The 20,216-nt window shown below is 47.2% G+C and overlaps 1 protein-coding gene across 1 annotated transcript; it reads right to left on the bottom strand.

Moving 5' to 3' along the window:
- Window positions 1–4,138: 4,138 nt before the first annotated feature.
- Window positions 4,139–12,485, bottom strand: C1QTNF8 (C1q and TNF related 8). The gene is made up of 3 exons (XM_077186991.1): window positions 12,173–12,485; window positions 7,515–7,759; window positions 4,139–6,249 (listed from the first exon to the last, which is right to left on the bottom strand). Exons 2-3 carry the CDS (start codon window positions 7,741–7,743, stop codon window positions 5,702–5,704), a joined length of 777 nt encoding a protein of 258 aa, XP_077043106.1. The 5' UTR covers window positions 7,744–7,759; window positions 12,173–12,485; the 3' UTR covers window positions 4,139–5,701.
- Window positions 12,486–20,216: the final 7,731 nt, after the last annotated feature.

The following is a 20,216-nucleotide window of genomic DNA, read 5'->3' as shown; positions in this document are numbered from 1 at the left end:
TCTGCTGGCTGGATTTGGGCTTTGTAATCCTGATGCATCCCTCTGGGATGGGAGATCCAGGATTGCAGCCCCCCTGCTCCAGGGGATCCCTATTTCATATTCCAGAGGGAGATTTTGGGGCTTTTCCTCTCCCTGCTCCAGAGGTGAATCCCACCACGGTTTTCTCTGGAGAATCTGGTGGGAAAATATAAAGGATAAAAGCCCCTCCAAGGCCTCAATGAATTCATGCATTCCTGGCTTTTCCTAGCAAAACAAAGAATCATGGAATGCTCTGGACTGGGAGGGATTTGAAGTTCATCCCATTCCAACCCCTGCCATGAGCAGGAATTACTCCCACTATCCCAGGATGCTCCAAGCTCTGGCCTTGGGCACTTCCAGGGATGGGGCAGCAATCCTGGGCACAATTCCTGCATCCAGGAGGAGCAACAGAGCCAGGCAGGACAAATCCCATGCACAATTCCTGCTTCCAAAAACCAAGGAGCACAAATCCCATGCACAATTCCTGCTTCCAAAAACCAAGGAGCACAAATCCCATGCACAATTCCTGCTCCAAGAGCCAGGCAGCACAAATCCCATGCACAATTCCCGTTTTCAAGAGCCAGGCAGCACCAATCCCATGCACAATTCCTGCTTCACCAGAGGAGGAGAAGCGCTGGCTCCGGGAGCCGTGGTGACAGCAGCTCCCCTGGGCAGGGTAATTAATTAATTATGCATTCCCAGAATTAATGAGAGCATCCTGTTTGCATCCCTGTCCTGTTTTTCCACAGATCCCAGCCCCATATGCCGGGTGCCAGACAGGGCTGACAGCCCCCATCCCACACTTGGAATTCTTTTATTTCCTGACAGGAATCAGAGGCATTTCCATGGAATTAATTCACGGCACTCGACGGTGTTTGGATTTTTCCAGCGCGTTTTCAGGGGGGGAAAAGCAGATCTGTGGATTTCTGACCTGATGAAAACCTGGGAGCTGAGCTGGGCCCCGCAGACAGAGGGAATGGGAATGGAGGGTTCTGCATCCCTGGAATCACAGGATCACTGAGGTGGGAAAAGATCTCTGGCAGCACTGAGCCCATCCCTGCCCAGGTGTCTTTTCCATCCTGGAAAAATTCAGGATTCTGACTTAAAAGGGATGAAAACACAGAAAAACAGGGAAAAATGATCTGGTGGAGGAATTTTTTTTGGATTCGTCCTTGCCCAGAAAAAGGGAGATGATTCCAATGTGATCCCTTGGGAATTCACAGGCTCTGTGCTGGGTTTTGGAAAAAACCCCAAAACCCCAAATCCAGTGGCAATTCTTCAGTTTCCTGCATGTGGAATTTCACTCCTGAAATGGCCTTGGGGTGGCTGGGATTGCAGCATTCCAGCCTGGAGCCAGCAGAGAGGGGGGTTTGCTTCCAGAACAATCCAGAGAAAGAAACAATTCCTTGGATTTTAATGTGATTGTCCCTGGAAATAGCATTAGGCTGTCATTCCCCATGTCTGGCAGGAGTTGTTGGGTGCCCAAATCTCTGCAGCAGCTTTTGGCTGGAATACAAATGCAGCTGGGGGGAGAAACATCCACAGCTTTGGGAACAGGGAAGCAAATCCCTCCTCATCCCAGGGATCCAGCTCATCCTCCCTGCTTGCCCATTCCCGAGGGGATGAAGCTCTTCCCACATCCCTGCTGGGGCCAAATCCAGCCCTGCAAGGACACAAATCCTGAGTTTTCCCCACAGGAAGGCTCTGCCCCATCTGAATCCCAGGGATTTTACTGGAAAAACCTGGGAGAGAACAGGAAATCTCCCAAAATTAAGCAAGGAAAAGGTGCTGAGGGCAGAGAAATCACACGGATTTTCCGGGTGCTGCTGCCCGGATCTTGCCAGGAAAAATAAAACCACTCTGGAAAATCAGGAGGAGAATGAGGAATCCTCAGGATTTACAGGAACAGGGCAGGGAGCAAGGACAGGGAACCCCCCAAATGAATCCCACCTCTCATTCCAGGGAAGGATGGAGATCCCAGCCTGTCCTGGCTTTGGGAATTGAGATTCCCAGACTGCCCAGGGTTTGGGAATTCCCATTCCCAGCCTATCCAGGGTTTGGGAATTGCCATTCCCAGCCTGTTCTGGGCTTGGGAATTGCCATTCCCAGCCTTTCCTGGCTTTGGGAATTGCCATTCCCAGCCTATCCAGGGTTTGGGAATTGCCATTCCCAGCCTGTTCTGGGTTTGGGAATTGCCATTCCCAGCCTTTCCTGGCTTTGGGAATTGCCATTCCCAGCCTATCCAGGGTTTGGGAATTGCCATTCCCAGCCTGGTCAGGGTTTGGGAATTGCCATTCCCAGCCTGTCCAGGATTGGGAATTGCCATTCCCAGCCTGTCTAATGATTGGGAATTGCCATTCCCAGCCTGCAGGGAGGGTGTGGAAGGCCAAAGTCTCAATCCTGGAGCTTTTAGCCAGGATTGCTCCCTGGCTTGGAAGCGCTCTCTGTTTGTTTGCCCACTTTCCCCTTCCATCTCCTGCATTTTCTCCCAATCCTTGGGGTGGGATAGATCCTTGCTGGAGCCATTAAATCCCATTCCACTCATCCAGAGGCAATCCATTAGCCTGATTTGTTGCCTGGTTTCCTTATCAGCCTCGATGTTATCTCACCGTTCCTGTTGTAAATCCAAAGTTTCCTCCTGGAGAGGAAGGGAAGAGTTTGCCCAAGGCACCCGGTTCCTGTTGTTATTCCCGAGAAAAATCCATCCAGAGGGATGGAACCACACCCAAACAGGCTCTTTGTCCCCAAAACAGGCTGGGAGGAGATGGGAACGAGGGGTTGTGGCATTCCTGGGATGGAGGGAGCAGAACAACACAGAGCAGAGGAGGTTTAACTTGGATTTTAGGGACCCCAGCCCTGGAAAAGGGATTTAAAAGGTGGAAGTGGGAAAATCTTTGGACATTCAGCTTTTAGAGGTTCCAATTAATTCCCAAAAAAAACCTCAGCAGGCTGAGGTTCCTGGTGGATTTTAGGCCATCTGGATCCTGCGGGCACCCTCTGGGTTTTGTCCCTGGAATTGATGCAGATTTCAGGATCTCCCTCTTTATCCTCAAAACAGGCTGGGAGGAGATGGGAATGAGGGATTTTGGCATTCCCAGGGTAGAGGGAGCTCAACAAGCGGAGCAGGGGAGGTTTAAGTTGGATTTTAGGGACAGCCCTTCCCAAAAGGGGTGTACAGCCCTGGAAAAGTGATTTAAAATGTGGCAGTGGGAACATTCAGCTTTGACATATCCCAGTTTTTCCCCCAAAACCTCGGCAGGTTGAGATTCCCAGTGGTTTTTAGGCCATTAGGAATCATTTGGATTCTGTGGATCCCTTTGGGTGCTTGGAAAGGTCATTGTGCCCCTGGAATCAATGTGGATTTGATGATTCCCCTGCTCCTGGCACTGGGATGAGTCATGAGAGCTCCAAAATCCAAATATCTCCCCTGGAGATGAGTTTATTCAGGGATAAAAACGATGGATTTTTTGCTGCTTCCCAGGAGAAAGGGACTTCTCTGGAATTCTGTGGATTGAAAACGTTCTGGGCGGGGTTTTAACCAGCCCTGGCAATAATCAGGGAATTCTTAATTGTAATTTTAATCAGTGCAGCAAATGGGAGACGGGAATGAGACAAAATTGTGGGAAAACTGCTGGATGTGGAATGAGGGATTCCAGACCAGCTGGGAATGCTCCTGCTCCACCACAGAGCTCCTGGGAATTCCCAACCCAGGGATGGGACAGGGAGGATTTAGAAGTAGGAAAAGGAGGGGAAAAGATGCGGAGCTCTCCAGTGTGGCTTTAAAATCATGGAAATTTCCCAGGTTTCCTTTTCAAGATTCAGGTTGAGGGAAGCAGGAGCACACTCGAGGTTTCAAGGCTTGGGATCCATTTTTATCTGGAATTTTCTACTTAAAAGTCCCTGTTTTCAGGAAAATTAGGAGATCTTGAAGATTTGGGATTGATTTAGAGGAAAAGGAATTGGTGACAGATTCCTGTTGGGGATTCTTTGTATTAAAGGAGCTAAAATTACCCCCAGAGACTTTTCCAGGGTCAGTGTGGTGCTTTTAGCTCAGGAATGTGGAAAAACTTATGGAAAAACTTATGGAAAAACTTATGGAAAAGAGAGAAACAACCCAAGGTACTGAAAGCAAAATCTTTATTTCAGCTACTTTTCCCAAAGCTGGGGAAGGTGAGATCCATGGAAGCATTTTCCTGGCAAGAATTTCCCTGGATTCTTTGTAGGAAAGGTTTGGGAAGCAAACAAGAGACTGGGAAAAATGAAAAGAATGAATGGGATAAAATGATGGGGTTTTGCTGCATGCACCATGGTTCTATCCACAATTTTTTTAGGGAAAAAACCCCAAATCCCCAAAAAATCACTGCTTGAAGAAAAAATCTTTTTTCTTCCCATTTTTCTTCCATTTTCCAGAAATGATGGTGCTCCAAGATGGTAATTTCTGAGGAAAAAACCCAAATCCTAAAAAATAACAACAACAACAACAACAAAAAACAAACAAAACAAACCCCAAAAAACTAACAACAAATCCCCCCTTTTTCTTTCCAGTTTTTCCTCCATTTCCCAGAAATGATAGTGCTCCAGAATGGGAATGTCCAGATGGGAGCAGAGCCTGAAATCCCAGCTTGCCAACTCCCAAATTCCCAGCATTTTGTCCAGCTGGGAAGCACATTCCCAGGCAGGCTGGATGTTCTTCTGGGAAGTTTTTCTCTGGAGCTTGAGGTTGTACCAAGCTCTGTTTCCCTGGAAAAGCCTTCCTGAATCCATCTGCTGTTATTGCTTTAATTCCACCATTCTGCTGGAACCATGGAATATGACACAGAATGGAACCAAACTGGAATTTGGGATTAATTCCTGTGCAAAATATTGATTTTAATGCCAAAATTCCTGCCTGAGAGGAGCCAAGGTGGTGCTGCTGAGGGGGGTGGCTCTTATTCACTGAGATTTTTGCAGGAATAAAAAAAATTCCTTAATTAGCACCTGGATAATCGCTCTGGTCCTTAAGGATAATTATTTTATCGTAATTATATCCTAATTACTATAATTCCCTATCTAAAGCACAGCAAAGGAGGGAAATCCTGCTGCCAACTTGGCAAAATTTTGGGGATGTTCCTGAGGGGTTACACAGGGAGCTGGGAATCTTCTGGAATTTTTGTGCAGGTGGAGCAGTTCCCTCCATCCACAAAGGGATTGAAAACCGCCCTTATTTATTCCAAATATTCCAAATATGTAATACACATACTTAAATATTCAAAACGGAACAGGAGATGCAGAGCGAGGTGGAATTTTTGCTGTCAGCTTGACAAACTCTTCAGGGATGTTCCTGAGGGTCTTTACAGGGACCAGGGAACCTTCTGGAATTTTTGTGCAGGTGGAACAGTTCCCTCCATCCATAAATGGGTGGAAAAACCACCCTTCCAAGGGCTGCACATATTCCAAATGGAATGGGAGATGCAGAGAAAGAAGGGAAATTTTTGCTGTCGATTGGACAAACTCCAGGGATGCTCCTGAGGGGCCACAAAGGGAGCTGGGAACCTTCTGGAATTCTTGTGTGGCTTGGAGCCACACAGATGTGGGAGAACAACACTTCCAGGGCCACAACCATTCCAGATGGAATCCAAGATGCACTTTTAGGTGGAAGACACTGCTGGATGGCCCAAAGCTTTTCCCTGGAGCCAAGGAGCTCCTACTCCAGGGCAGGTTTGATCAGGTGCCCGTTGAAGATGATGTAAAGATCCGACTCCTCGCTGTAAATGGCGTTTTCCCTCTCCCTCTTGAACATCCTGACCCAAACCTCATCCCCTTCCTGCAGATCCAGCATCAGGCTCTGGCTCTGCATGATGCTCCTGTCGCTGGGCTGGGCGTACAGGATGGCCACGGCCTGCTCGTTCCTCATCAGGTGCACGTAGGTCTCCTTGAAATTCCAGGTGTGCACGTTGAGGCTGAAGTAGTAAACGCCGGGCACGTAGCAGAAGAACTTCCCGGAGAACATGTTGAAGTGCTGGTAGAGGTTGACGAGCTCCGTGTCGAAGGTGACGTGCTGGAAGTAGTCGGAGCTGTGCAGGGGCTTGCGGCGGCCCACGGAGAAGGCGGCGAAGAGCTGCTTGCAGGGGTGGCCCTGGGGGCCAGGCTGGCCCTTCTGGCCCTTGCGGCCGCTCAGCCCGCGGGATCCGCGCTCTCCTGCCTTCCCCGCCGCCCCGGGGAGCCCCCGCTCGCCCATCTCGCCCTTCTCGCCTGCCGGGGTGGGGGAAAGGGGGAAAACATAAGGATGGGATGGTCAGGTGGTGGGAATGGCCCGGAGACAGGCAGCAGGGGAGCTGCTGGGGCGTTTGCCCAGCCTGGGAGTATTGGGCAGATATCAGCAGCTTCCCAATTCCCAGAAGGATTAATCCATGGTCAGACATCAGCACCTTCCTATTCCTCTGAAGGATTAACCCATGGTCAGATTTCAGCACCTTCCCAATCCTCAAAAGGATTAATGCATGGTCAGATATCAGCATCTTCCCAATCCCCAAAAGGATTAATCCATGGTCAGATATCAGCATCTTCCCAATTCCCAGAAGGATTAATCTGGGAACATCAATCAGATATCAGCAGTTGCCCGTTCCTCTGAAGGATTAACCCAGGAATATCAATCGGATATCAGCACCTTCCCAATTCCCAGAAGGATTAATCCATGGTCAGACATCACCACTTTCCCATTCCTCTGAAGGATTAACCCAGGAATATCAATCAGGTATCAGCAGCTTCCCAATTCCCAGAGGGATTAACGCAGGAATATCCATCAGATATCAGCAGCTGCCCAGTTCTCAGAAGGATTAATCCATGGTCAGATATAATAAGCACCTTCCCAATTCCCACAAGGATTAACTTTGGGCCATGTTGGGGACCCCTTGACCTTGTTTTGGACACATTTTGGGTGTGACAACCTTTTGGGCACCCTTTGACCTTTGGGCACAATTTGGGCACATCTTGACCTTGTTTTGGGTGCCCCTTGACCCTGTTTTGGGCACAACCATATTTGGGGCATCCCTTAACCTGGCTTTGGGCACATTTGGGCACCACCACATTTTGGGCAACCCTTGACCTTGTTTTGGACACATTTTGGGCATGACAACCTTTTGGGCAACCCTTGACCTTTGCTTGGGCACATTTTTGGACACCTCTTGACCTTATTTTGGTACTTTGAGGCACATTTGGGCACGCCTTAACCTCATTTTGGACACTTTTGGGCACAAACACATTTTGGACACCCTTTGACCTTGTTTTGGCACTTTGGGCCACATTTGGGCACCCCTTGACCTTATTTCATGCACCTTTGGGCACAACCACATTTTGGGCACCCCTTAACCTCATTTTGGGCACTTTTGGGCACAACCTGATTTTGGGCACTTTTGGCCACCCCTTGCCCTTGTTCTTGAATTTTGATCTGAATTTTTCCGTAGGGAAGCAGCGAGGAAGAGCAGCAAGGAGAAGGCCGGGGAGCGAGCTTCACCCACCTTTGAGGATGGTGATGTCGATGGTGGGCTGGATTTTGGGCAGGGAATATTGGGGGTGGCCGCTCATCCTGGCAGACCTTTGGGAGAAGATGGAGACGGGCTGCTCCGAGGGCCCGCAGCACCTCACGCACGCCAGGCGCCGCCTGGGCAGCGCCTGCTCCTCCTGGGAGCCGGCATTCCCGGCGGGAAGCAGCAGCAGCAGCAGCAGCAGCAGGATCACGGAGCTCATCCTCCCTGGGGAGCAGCTGGGGAGGAGAGGGAACACAAACCATTAACGGGGCGATCCCAATCAGGGCCAGCTGGCGAGTGCTTTCCTTGGGGTTAATGATTAACGGGTCCTGGAGTGGCGCCGGGAGACTCCAGGTGGGAATGGTGACCCTCGGAGCGCTGGAAAAGGCGATTCCTGGCTGGCATTACCTGTGACAGCTGCTGAGAGACACCAGGTCAACAAAAGGACGGGGGGGGAAAAAATCCCAAGCCAAACAAAACCTGCTGGGAGGAGAAGCTGCGGTGGAAAAGCTCTTGGAGCGACCGCTATGGGAAATTTCTAGGGAAAAGACAAAAGTGATGCTCTGTTGGCTTGTTTGGTGCTTCAGTATCCCAAAAAAATTCAAAATGAAGGGCAAAATGTGGAATTTTTTTCAAAATATAGAGCCAAAAGCTGATTTTTTTGGGGGAGGAAAAGCCCAGAAGAATACCAAACCCAAAAGAAATCAAAAGCATTTCTGTCTTTTAATGTTCTCTGGCAGCCTCTTGCTGGTGACTTCTTTCCATGGTTTATCCATTCCCATATTCTTGGAATTCCTGTGTGTATTTTCCGGTTTGATTTTTCCGTGTGTGCAATCAAAACTCAAAGAGCTGCACCAAACTGGACGAAGCTGGATTTGCTTGGCACAAACCCCGGGGGTTTAGGAATCCTTGGTTAGATTTTCATCTGCTCCTGGTGAGCTCCAAAGGTTCTGGATGCTGGGAGAGATCTGGGGAGAAAATATTGCAGATGGGGAAAATGGAGGAATTTTCTCTGGCTCATCATCGATCTGTTCCTAAGGAAAGATTTGAGATGATCGTGGGAGAAATCCAAGGAGAAAATTCCTCTTCTTTTTGCCTGTTCTTTGGGAGGGATTGGAGCTCATACTCGGAGAAATCCAGGGAAAAAAATTGCCTCACATGGGGAAAAAGAAGAATTTTCTCTGGCTCATCACTGACCTGTTCCTAAGGAAAATTGGAACTGATTCTGGGAGAAATCCAGGGTGAAAATTCCTCTTTTTTCTCCATCCATCTCCATCTCTCCATCTGAGGCATTTTTCCCCTGGATTTCTCCCAGATTCAGCTCAATCCTTCCCTAGGAACAGGCGAAAAGAAGAGGAATTTTCTCTGGCTCCTCACTGACCTGTTCCCAGGGAAGGATTGGAGCTGGAGATTGGCCACTCATTCCCATTCCATGTGTAATTGGTGTCATTGCACTGATTGCAGTGCGGCCTCATCCAGGACAGATTTCTTGGATCGATGCCTCCGGGGATCTTCTCCAAAGTCCAATTAGTGAGATGGACTCGGGCTGACCCTGGGCTGGGAATGGCTCCTCTTCCACCAGCTGGAATTCCTGGAATAGGCTGGGAAGGGGGTGATGGATGGCCTGGATTCCATCGGAAATCCAGGAGTCATGGATTTCATGGATTTCATTCCATGGACATCCAGAGAGAGAACTTCCAGCCTTGGAGCTGCTTCCCTGGGAGCAAAATGAGCCAGGGGAGGAGAAAAGGAGGATAAATTTGTCAGGAGTGGGACTGGACCAGCATTCCTGGGAAATGTTTTCTTCCCATCCTTCCCTGCTGCAAAAGAAGTGTCACTCACACCATTCCAGCTTCCTGGAAATCCAAGAAATCCTTATTAGCAGGAAAATAATGACTTTGCCTCTGAGAGCTGGGAATGTTCTTTCCTGAAATCCATCAGGACTGGAAATACCTTTGGATTTGTACAATTGTAATTGTACCTCATTCCAGTAGCAGCTGGAGGAGGGATCAATCCCCCTTTTCCATCAGCATCCATTGCTTGAATTCCATGTAATTAAATCCTTTTTAAAGCCATCTTTGAGTTTCCAACCGGGAATAGAAACACAGGAAGATTAAATGGGCAGAAAATCCTGAAAAACAGCCCAGGATGGACTTGATGGTCTTGGAGGGCTTTCCCAACCTCAGGAATTCCAGGACTTCCTGAGCCACAATCTGAATTCCTGCTGCTGTTTTCCTTCCTAGGGTTATTCCTAGGGCTCCACTTGGAAAAGAAATCCATGACTATCCTTGCTTTAAATTCATGGACAACACCAGGCACCACCCCTTTTAATTTAGGACAAACCTTGATTAAAACCCCGCAGTTAAACCCAAAACCGTGATGGAAAACTCACAGACGTGCCAGCTCTGAAGACCAGCACCATTCCAGAAATATGGAAAATATTCCAGTTGCGCCTTTTTACCTTTGATTTCCTCTCCAGCCTGAATCTCCTCAATCTCCTCACGGCTCCGGAGCTCCTTGGATCGGGAGCAGCAGGAAACGAAGCATCCTCAGGGCTGGGATTGTTCAGCACTGCGCTTCCTCTTGGAAAGGATTTCCCCGGGATTTGTTTTATTTTCTATCCCTGGAGGATCTAAAATTTCTTAGTGGGCAGCTCCTTGTGGAAAAGCCCAAAGCAGTGGAGGATTTTGTGATTTTTCCAAGGAAAATGCTGCTGGGTTCCGTGCTGAGCTCCTGCCGGACAAAATATCCCGGAGGTCCTGCAGGAGCTGGGCTGTGGCAGAAGGGATTTGAGAACTCCCAGGCAGGAATATTTGCATCCCAAAAAGGAAGAGGGTTAGGAATTCCCACAGCCTGTCGTGGCTGGAGGATGAGCGAGGTCCTTGGCCCGGGTGTTTATCCAAGCCTGGCCTGATGGAGAAGAGGGGCTGGACGTGCTGCTGGAGCTGTGAGAGAGGCAGGAACGCAAGGAAAAATGGGATCCAGCCATGGAGAGATCCAGGAGTGGAGCTGCAGCTGGATTTGCAGTGCCTGGGTGAACGTTTGCCTGGGAATTCACAGCTCTTTTCCAATTATCCAGTTTATTTTAAATTTTCTGATGTTTTTTTAGCCTGGGCCTGTTTCCAGTGGGGGTGATTCCCTGAATTCCTCCATCCTGGGAGGAGCCAGCCCTGAGAGCAACCACTGGGGTGCTCCCCTGCTGGGAATTCACCAGGAATTCCCCAGGAATGGGAAGAAACAAGGTTCCCAAGGAAATATCCCTGCAACCCGGGGGGATTGAATGGATTTAACACAATTCCACAGGGGTGCTGCAGGAGGAGAGGCTGTGCCTGGATGGAAGCATTCCCTGGATTCCTGCAAATTCCCAAGGTTCCATCCTGCCCTAGCAGGAGGAGGTTCGTGATTCCCAAGGGAACAAATTTTCCCTTTTTCCTTCTCTTTATCCCAGGATTCCACCCTGCAATGGGGCAGGGGGCAGGAGGATGCTCCTGATTCCCAAGGGAGCACGGATAGGGAGCAGGAAGAGGTTTGTGATTCCCAAGGGAACAGCTTTTCCCTTTTTCCTTCTCTTCATCCCAGGATTCCACCCTGCAATGGGGCAGGGAGCAGGACGAGGTTTGTGATTCCCAAGGGAGCACGGACAGGGAGCAGGAGGATTCCCGATTCCCGAGGGAACACGGACAGGGAGCAGGAGGATGTTCCCGATTCCCAAAGGAACACGGACAGGGAGCAGCAGGAGGATTCCTGATTCCCAAGGGAACAGCTCTTCCCTCTCTCCTTCCCCGTGTCCCTGCCTGCACCTCTGATTCCCGCAGTGCCCTGGAATTGTCCCTGCTCCAGGCTGGGCGGCTCCCTGGCAGAATTCCCGGCTCCCGAGGCAGCCCAGGCGGTGATTCAGCAGGAATTACAGTAAAAGTCATTCCCAGGGCAGCTTCTCCCGCAGGACAAACCCCCCTGATGGAAGCGGCCGGCACCGATCCCTCCTTCACCCTTCCCGATGGAAAAGCAGCTTTCCCGGGATTCGGGAATTCAGCGGGAATTCGGGGTTGTCCCTGCAGAGGGTCCCGGGTGGGATTTTCCCCCCAGGATGCGGTGCCCGGATCCCGCCCGGCCACGCTCCCATCCCGGAGCGAGCAGCGCATTCCAAAGGGCTGGAAAAGAGAATTCCCTGGAGGAATTCGAGGGAGCAGCACATTCCAAAGGGCTGGAAGAGAGAATTCCCTGGAGGAATTCGAGGGAGCAGCGCATTCCAAAGGGATGGAAAAGCGAATTCCCTGGAGGAATTCGAGGGAGCAGCAGATTCCAAAGGGATGGAAGAGAGAATTCCCTGGAGGAATTCGAGGGAGAAGCGCTTTCCAAAGAGAGAATTCCCTGGAAGCTTCCAGGCCTGTGGAGGCTCCGGGAAGCGGCTCCTCCCTGCCCTGTGTCCCGCGGGCACGGCGGATCCATCCCCATCCCGCTGGGAAAGCTCCGTCCCGGGGTGTGCGGGGTGGATAACGGGGCAGGGAATTTTAATTGGGATAAATCCAACCAGCCCAGCACTCCCCAGCCCCCTCATTCCTGCTTTTCCTAAGGAATCTCCCAGCAGGGTGGGAATGCTCTGCTCCCACGGGGGATCCCATCCCTTTATCCCGATCCCTGGAACTCACCTGGTCCCCCAGAATCCCTGGATTTCCCTTCCCTCGCTGTTCCTCAGCTGCTGCTGCTGCTGCAGCTCTCCAGCCAGGCTGCAGCTCCCGTGCTGGGATCCAAGAGAAACACGGAAAGTCAGCCTGGATCCTTAGGAAACCTTGGCAAAAGGAATTTTTCCCCTGGTTTTCTTTGCTTGCACCAACTTGCGCCGGGCTCCTGAGCCTTTGTCCCGCTCAGTTTCTTCAGGATTCGCTGCCAGGCTGGAATTCTGCAGGGCCTCTCCCAGGGATGGAAATAAAAATGAAAAAAAAAAAAAATTGGGATTTAAAAAAAAAAAAAGGATGAAAAAAAACTCCACCACAGAACCCAAAACCACATCCAGAGTTCCAGCCAAGAGGGAAAGTGCTGGGATCACATGGAAAGAATTTTTCTTTGCGAGTTTTCGGCATCTTTTTAAGCAGGAGAAAGGGAAAAAAAGGAAACAACGAAGCCACAATAAAATCTCTGGGATTTGTGCATTTCTATATTTCCAGCATGAGCTGGAAAAGCAGGAATGGCTTTGAGGTGAAAGAGGGGAGATGTGGATGGGATATGGGGAAGGAGCTTTTCCCTGGGAGGGGCTGGGATGGATTTCCCAGAGCAGCTGGGGCTGCCCCTGGATCCCTGTGATGTCCCAGGCCAGGCTGGATGGGTTTGGAGCAGGGTGGGAATTGTCCCTGCCCATGGACCTGGATCAGCTGGAAGGGCCCTCCCAACCCAAACCATTCCAAAATTCCATGGTTTTCGTGCCCACACTTCATACCCTCGGTCACTTTCTTGGGAAAAACACTTCGGGGATTTATTTAAAGGCGCTTTGGGCTCTGAATTTAATTTTCCCATTCCTTTTCATTTTCTTCCTTTTCTTCCTTTTCCTTTTCCTTTTCATCCTTTTCCTTTTCTTCCTTTTCCTCCTTTTCCTTCTTTTCCTCCTTTTCCTCCTTTTCCTCCTTTTCCTCCTTTTCATCCTTTTCATCCTTTTCCTTTTCCTTTTCCTTTTCCTTTTCCTTTTCCTTTTCCTTTTCCTTTTCCTTCTCCTTCTCCTTCTCCTTTTTTCCTTCTCCTTTTTTCCTTTTCCTTTTGGCTGCTTCCCATGGATTGCAGCAGGGGTGGAAGCTCCAGGTATCCCATGGCAGCTCCAGCACCGTTCCTTGGGCAGGGATGAGAAGGAAAAGGGAATCTCGGCTCAGCCTGGGAACACCAGGAGGGAAAGGGGAGTTTTGCCCTCTCTGTGCCTTTCCCGTTCCAGGTTTAAATATTCCTTTCCCTGGAGTTTTCCTGATCCATCAGAGCTCCCAGAAATTCCCATTCTGCCCCAATTCCCAGTGCTCCCCACAGCTCTGAGCCCTGGAGCAGAGGCGGGGCTGTTTCCATGGAAAAGCTGACACAGCTCTGCAAAAGCTTTTCCAACTAAAAGAAGGAAAACAACCTTTAAATCCATGGGTGGAGCTGGGATAAATAAGGGAAAAAAAATCCTTGGTGGATGAGTTTTGTCAGGAATGGTTTGGAATTGGTGGAGTTTAAGGAAACGAGGAGGTGATGATTTTTTTTTTAATTAAAAAAAAAGGATTTTTGAATAGAAATAAATTCAAAAATTGAAAAGAAAAATATTTTTATAAGGAAAGTACTTTATGAGTGAAATATTTTATGGATAAAATACTTTTATAAGTAATTTTTTTTTAATAAAGAAAAGGTTTTTATTAACGAAAATATTTTTATTTGAAAAAGTTTTCCCGCTGTCCTGGCATGACCCCAAGCAGGATCCAGCTCTCCATGGGACACCCTCAGGATCCCAGCTCCTCCAAATTCTCCAAGGCCAAAAAAATCTGGAATTTGAGGGGCCACAGCTCTGCTTCCACAGGGGGTGAGGCTGCTGCCAGGAGCTTCCACACATGGGCAGGAAAACAGAGACTAAACTGAAGAAAAAAGAGGATTTGGGGGTCTGAAAACCTGGAAAACTGGTCCCAGACTGTCCAGGAATGGTCCAAATGGGAGCTTTTAATTTAGTCTGGATTTTATGTAAGCAGTGCTGGTGTCTCCAGAATAAACAGGATTTTGCCTCTTGGAATGACAGCTTGCTTTTTGGGAATAATAATCCCATTCAGGCAAGGATATTCCTGTTTACACAGTGGATTTATAGGGCTTGGATTTTGTCCCTGTGAGAGGAAAAAAAAAAGACAAAAATCAGTGTAGAAAAATGAGGAATAGGGAGTCCAAAAAAGAGGGAATTCAACAATATCCAGGTAGGAGAGAAGAGGTTGAGAAAACTGGGAATGTTTCCCTGGAGAAAGGAAAAAAAAACCTCAGAGCCCCCTGGGGAGGCTGCAGGGAAGATGGAGAGGGAGGAAAAGTGGGAATGGTTCACATCTGTAAAACCTGTTCTTCTAAATTCCTGAGAGGACCGAGAACCCAAGGATTTTACATTTATTTTTTGCTATTTTGAATTCCTGAGAGGACCAAGAACCCAAAGATTTTACATTCAATTTCTTGCTATTTTAAATTCCTGAGAGGATCAAGAACCCAAGGATTTTACATTTAATTTTTTTTTTGTATTTTTAATTCTGGAGAGGACCAACAATCCAAGGATTTTACATTTAATTTTTATTTTAAATTCCTGAGAGGACCAAGAACCCAAGGATTTTATATTTAAATTTTTGTTATTTCGAATTCCTGAGAGCACATAGAACCCAAGGATTTTACATTTAATTTTTTTTTTGTATTTTTAATTCTGGAGAGGACCAATAATCCAAGGATTTTACATTAAATTTTTTTTTATATGTTTAATTCCTGAGAGGACCAAGAATCCAAGGATCTTACACTTAATTTTTATGCTATTTTAAATTCCAGAGAGGACTTAGAACCCAAGGATTTTACATTTAAGTTTTTGTTATTTTAAATTCCTAAGAACTAGAACCCAAGGATTTTACATTTAAATTTTTTTTGCTATTTTAAATTCCTGAGAGGACCTAGAACCCAAGGATCTTACATTTAAATTTTTGTTATTTTAAATTCCTAAGAACAAGAACCCAAGGATTTTACATTTAATTTTTTTTGCTATTTTAAATTCCTGAGAGGACCTAGAACCCAAGGATCTTACATTTAAATTTTTGTTATTTTAAATTCCTAAGAACTAGAACCCAAGGATTTTACATTTAATTTTTTTTGCTATTTTAAATTCCAGAGAGGACCTAGAACCCAAGGATCTTACATTTAAATTTTTGTTATTTTAAATTCCTAAGAACTAGAACCCAAGGATTTTACATTTAATAATTTTTGCTATTTTAAATTCCTGAGAGGACCTAGAACCCAAGGATTTTACATTTAAATTTTTGTTATTTTAAATTCCTAAGAACTAGAACCCAAGGATTTTACATTTAATTTTTATTTTAAATTCCTGAGAGGACCAAGGATACTCCGAGCTGAGCTCACGAAGGAGCTTTTCCAGGCAAGTTTCTCAAACCAACTGCAAGGCTGGGTGCAGAAGGGATTTTGTGGAGCATCTGGAGCTGCTTTTCTGTGGGAACAGCTTGAGCTGGAAGGTCAGGGAAGATCATTTTGCTCCCCAGGAAAGGAGCTGGGCCACGCCTGGAGGAGCACAGGGAGGGCACAGCTTGCCCTGCCACGAGTCACTGCTGGCCAGCCAAGGGCACCTCGTCCTGCAGCTCCAGAAACAGGAATTCTTGAAGGGAATAAAAATGAGAAAAAAAAAGTTTTTTTTTTTTTTTTTTTTTTTTGTTTTTTGTTTTTTTTTTTTTTTTTGTTTTGTTTTGGTTTTTTTTTTTGTTTTTTTTTTATGATCTAAAAATGGGTTGATTTAGATGAGATATTAAGAGGTTTTTTTTACAGTGGGGTGGGGAGTCCCTGGCACAGATTCCCAGAGAAGCTGTGGCTGCTTCATCCCTGGAAGTGTTCAGGATGGGGCTTGGAGAACCCTGGAAGGGGCTGGGGGTGGAACTGGGCGAGCTTTAAGGTCCCTCCCCACCCAAACCATTCCCATTCCATAGAAAATGGAATTTTGTCCTTTCCTAAGGGAAATTCCTCCTCCTGCCTGGTCCAGAGCAGAGCTTGGCCATGAATTCCCATTATTCTTCCCCAGCCATGTCAGTTTAGGGAGGTTTTGGCCATAATTCCAGAGGCTTTTTTCCATAATTCCCAGGAGGTTTTTGCTGTAATTCCCAGGAGGCTTTGGCCATCATTCCCAGGGGATTTTTGCCATCATTCCCAGGAGATTTTTGCCACAATTTCCAGAGCTTTTTGACCAGAATTCCCAGGAGGTTTTTGCTGTAATTCCCAGGAGGCTTTGGCCATCAATCCCAAGGAAGTTTTGCCATCATTCCCAGGAGGTTTTTGCCATCATTCCCAGGAGGATTTTACCATAATTCTCAGGAAGTTTTTACCATAATTCCCCGGAGGTTTTCACCATAATTCCTCGGAGGCTTTGGCTATCAATCCCAAGGAGGTTTTGCCATCATTCCTAGGAAGTTTTTCCCATAACTCCCAAGAGGATTTTACCATAATTCCTAGGAGGTTTTTGCCATAATTCCCAGGAGGTTTTTCCCATAATTTCCAGGATTCTCCTGCAGATGGCTGGGCTGGGTTTGCCCTGTTTTGGGCAGAGCCATTCCTTATGCCACGGGAATATGCGAGGAACAAGGAACAGCACAACATAACCACTGCATTTTCTGTTGTACAGATCCATCCTCAGGGCAAAAAGTTCCAATTTTCAGCCCCTAAAGCCAGATCCAAACAGTTCTATAAATCCAGAAAGGATTTCTATGCAACTCCTCTCCCCACATTTTTTTTCCCAGTGATTGAAGGACTCTCTGAGAAATAAGTGATGCTTTTTGTGTGATGTCTATTCCTGATAAACCCTTGCCAGTAAACACCATCCTCACCCAGCTCTTTTCCCTCAGTTTTGAAAGGGAATTTGTGGGATTTGCTGCTTTACCCAAACCCCCTGAGCAGCTCAAATTATTGTCTTTTTTTGGCACCGTTATTTATCATCATTTCCTGAACCTGAGAATTGCCAGGCAGTTGCACAAAGCAGGGGCTGCAGTTGGCAGCACAAAGAGGGAAATAAACCAGGAATAATCCAAATAATCTCCCAGAGTGATTGGCAAGGCTTTGGAGAGAGCTGGCACTGATCACCACTCCCAAAAGTGGTTTCTCAATGCTTTAAAATCATTTATTCAGGCAGGGTTTATCTGGTCAGGTGGGAATCAAAAGCCACTGGTGGGTGAAGGAGAGTCTGGCTCAGAGTGTTCCTGAGGGGACAGCAAATGTGGGATGTGTGGATTTATCCTGGGAAAAAAAGATTTTACTTTGTTCTCTGCAAGTGCTGCATGGAAATTCTGCAGCTGGGCCCTGGAGATGGCCCCAAAGCAAACCCCAAACCAGACCAAAGCCAGATCCCAAACCAGGCCCCAAAGCAGGCCCCAAAACAAACCCCAAACCAGACCAAAGCCAGAACCCAAACCAAGCCCCAAAGCAGGCCCCAAACAAAACCCCAAACCAGACCAAAGCCAGATCCCAAACCAGGCCCCAAAGCAGGCCCCAAACCAAACCCCAAACCAGACCAAAGCCAGAACCCAAAGCAGGCCCCAAAGCAAACCCCAAACCAGACCAAAGCCAGATCCCAAAGCAGGCCCCAAACCAAACCCCAAACCAGACCAAAGCCAGATCCCAAAGCAGGCCCCAAAGCAGGCCCCAAAGCAAACCCCAAACAAAACTTTGTTCCAAGTCTTAATTTATTAAAAAAACCCCTTCAGAATTATCTTTATCTCCCATTGTAAGAGCATCAAATGTCCCAAATAATACCAATTTAAAATCCCCCTCATTTCAGTCTGATTTTTGATGTAAGGTTGGCTTGGGAAGATCAGGATTGATAAGGAGCAGAAAAACTATTGGGAAAAGAGGGTTGAGTTCCCAAAAGAGTTCTTAAATTTTCTAATTATGTTTTTATTACTAATTAATTAGTCCAATACTAATTATTTATTACTGATTAGTAAGTCAAATCACTTGTTTTCATATCCTGGGAAAAACAACTCAGGAGATGACACCACTAGAGGCCACTCTTGCATTTTAGGAAAACAATTCCGAAGGAAATTCTGCTGTTAATCCCATCATTTATTAATTTTTTAAAGGAAGTTTTCAGTGGGTGCTGACCTGGAGCTAAAAAATTGGATTTTATTTGTTTTTTCTTCCCAAGGGAATTGAGGTGCCATGACCTTCTCTCTTCCACTTTGCCTGGAGGAATCAAATCCAAAGCTGGAAACTGGGGAATTCTGGAGTCAACCAAAATTGCCACAAAAGCTTAAAAAAAGAGGAATATTTCCCACTTCACAGATACCAGGATTTTCCCACTGATCTTATTCCCTCTCTCCCATCTCTGCTGGGCTCCACATCTCTCTCATTTTCCAGGTTTGCTTTAGAGGGTGAACCCATCCAAAGTGTTCCAGTTGGGCATTCCAGGAGTGTTCCCAGCCCTGGATCCCAGTCCCACCATGTGGCCACCCAGATGGGCTCAGCCTCATTCTCCTGCAGGATAAAAAGTCACATCCATCCCAGAATAGTTCCCCTTTTTCCATGCAGAGATTGGGATCCAGTTGCTCTCCCAGCACCTTTGAGGCAGGTGATGCTGACTCCCCCAAAATGCTCCTCTTTCCATCAATTCTCCTTCTCAAATTCCAAATTATTCCTGATTTTATCCTGTGGTGAGTGACAGGTGAATCCCTTCCAGGACAACGTGCTGTGATCCCCATTCCCATCCTGGAAAAAGCAGCAGCTGGAAATGTTTCCTCTACCCTTGACATATCAAAAATCAATTTAATAATCAAACACCACCTGGATACTTGGACTGGGGAGTAAAGCAATAAAAAAATCTGATCCCTGAGGAAGAAGCAGTTTGGATATTCAGCCGGATTTTTGTGGATGTGCCACTAGAGGGGAATAAAGATCTGTAATATTTCCCAGATTTGCGCTGAAAAACCTTCTGGAATGCGAGGCCCGGAGATGCCAGCCCCGTGTGGATGTCACTCCTTATCTGCAGCAGGAAAGCAATCAATGTTTTAATTGCAATTTTCCCAGGTGAAGGAGAGCAAATCCAAGGATTCCCAACCCTGTTAACCCTGACACCTAGAGCAGGTGATAAACGAAGGAAATCTGCCCTGATAAGGCCTTTGCTGATAACGTTATCTCGGAATGGGGTGTTTGGGATAAACATGGGGAAAACACGTGTCAAACACAGAGGGATTCCTTCCAAACCATCCATCATTCCCGTGGAGAGCTTCCCAAAGGAAGGAATCCTCTCTGTCTGGCAATGGCAAAGGTTGATAACGTGATTAAGACGTTATTAATTAGGGAGGCATCACTCATTTGCAATAATCTGGAGGCGTTGAAGTTGATGATCATTAATTAGGATGTTCAGGAGGAAACATGCAGGAAAGAAAAGTAGGAGGGGGTTTGGAATTCTCTCCAGAACACGAGTTCCCAGATGAAAAAGAAAGGGTCAGAAAATTAGTGATTTAATTACTTTAGAGGAAAACTAAATTATCTGGAATGATAATGTTGGGAAGTTTTAATGCTTCTGGAAGGGTTGGAATACGGGTAATCCCAGCAGAAATTGGGATTTGGCAGGGATTTAAGGGGGGTGTGGGGTGGGAAGGTTTTGGATATGGAGAGGGGAGGACACATCCCATGGAATGGACTTGGAGCTCGAGGGATCTCAGGGATTGAGGAGGAAAACTCAGAGGAAGGGTTCTCCAAATCCTGCAGTCCTGGTGCTCCCCCTCCTGCTGCTTCCCAACCCTTCATCCCAACTTTCCTTCCTCTCTTTAACCTGCTCCATGGAATGTCAGGAGAGAGGGAAAGGGGTGTCCTTGCTGGATTGGCACAAACAGGAGCTCCCTGCGCTTCTCTGGATATAAAAAATCATGGAAAAGCCCAAAGGGGTGCTCCTGAAGCTCCAGCTAATTTCTCCAGCAAAATGCCAGCTTTTTTCCCCCAGGATCATGGGAAGTCCTTGTT

The sequence above is a fragment of the Agelaius phoeniceus genome, chromosome 16 (genome assembly GCF_051311805.1).
Source record: "Agelaius phoeniceus isolate bAgePho1 chromosome 16, bAgePho1.hap1, whole genome shotgun sequence".
NCBI classification, from domain to species: Eukaryota; Metazoa; Chordata; class Aves; order Passeriformes; family Icteridae; genus Agelaius; species Agelaius phoeniceus.
The sequence above is the reverse complement of the archived record's forward strand: the minus strand, read 5'-3'. Positions and strand labels throughout refer to the sequence as shown.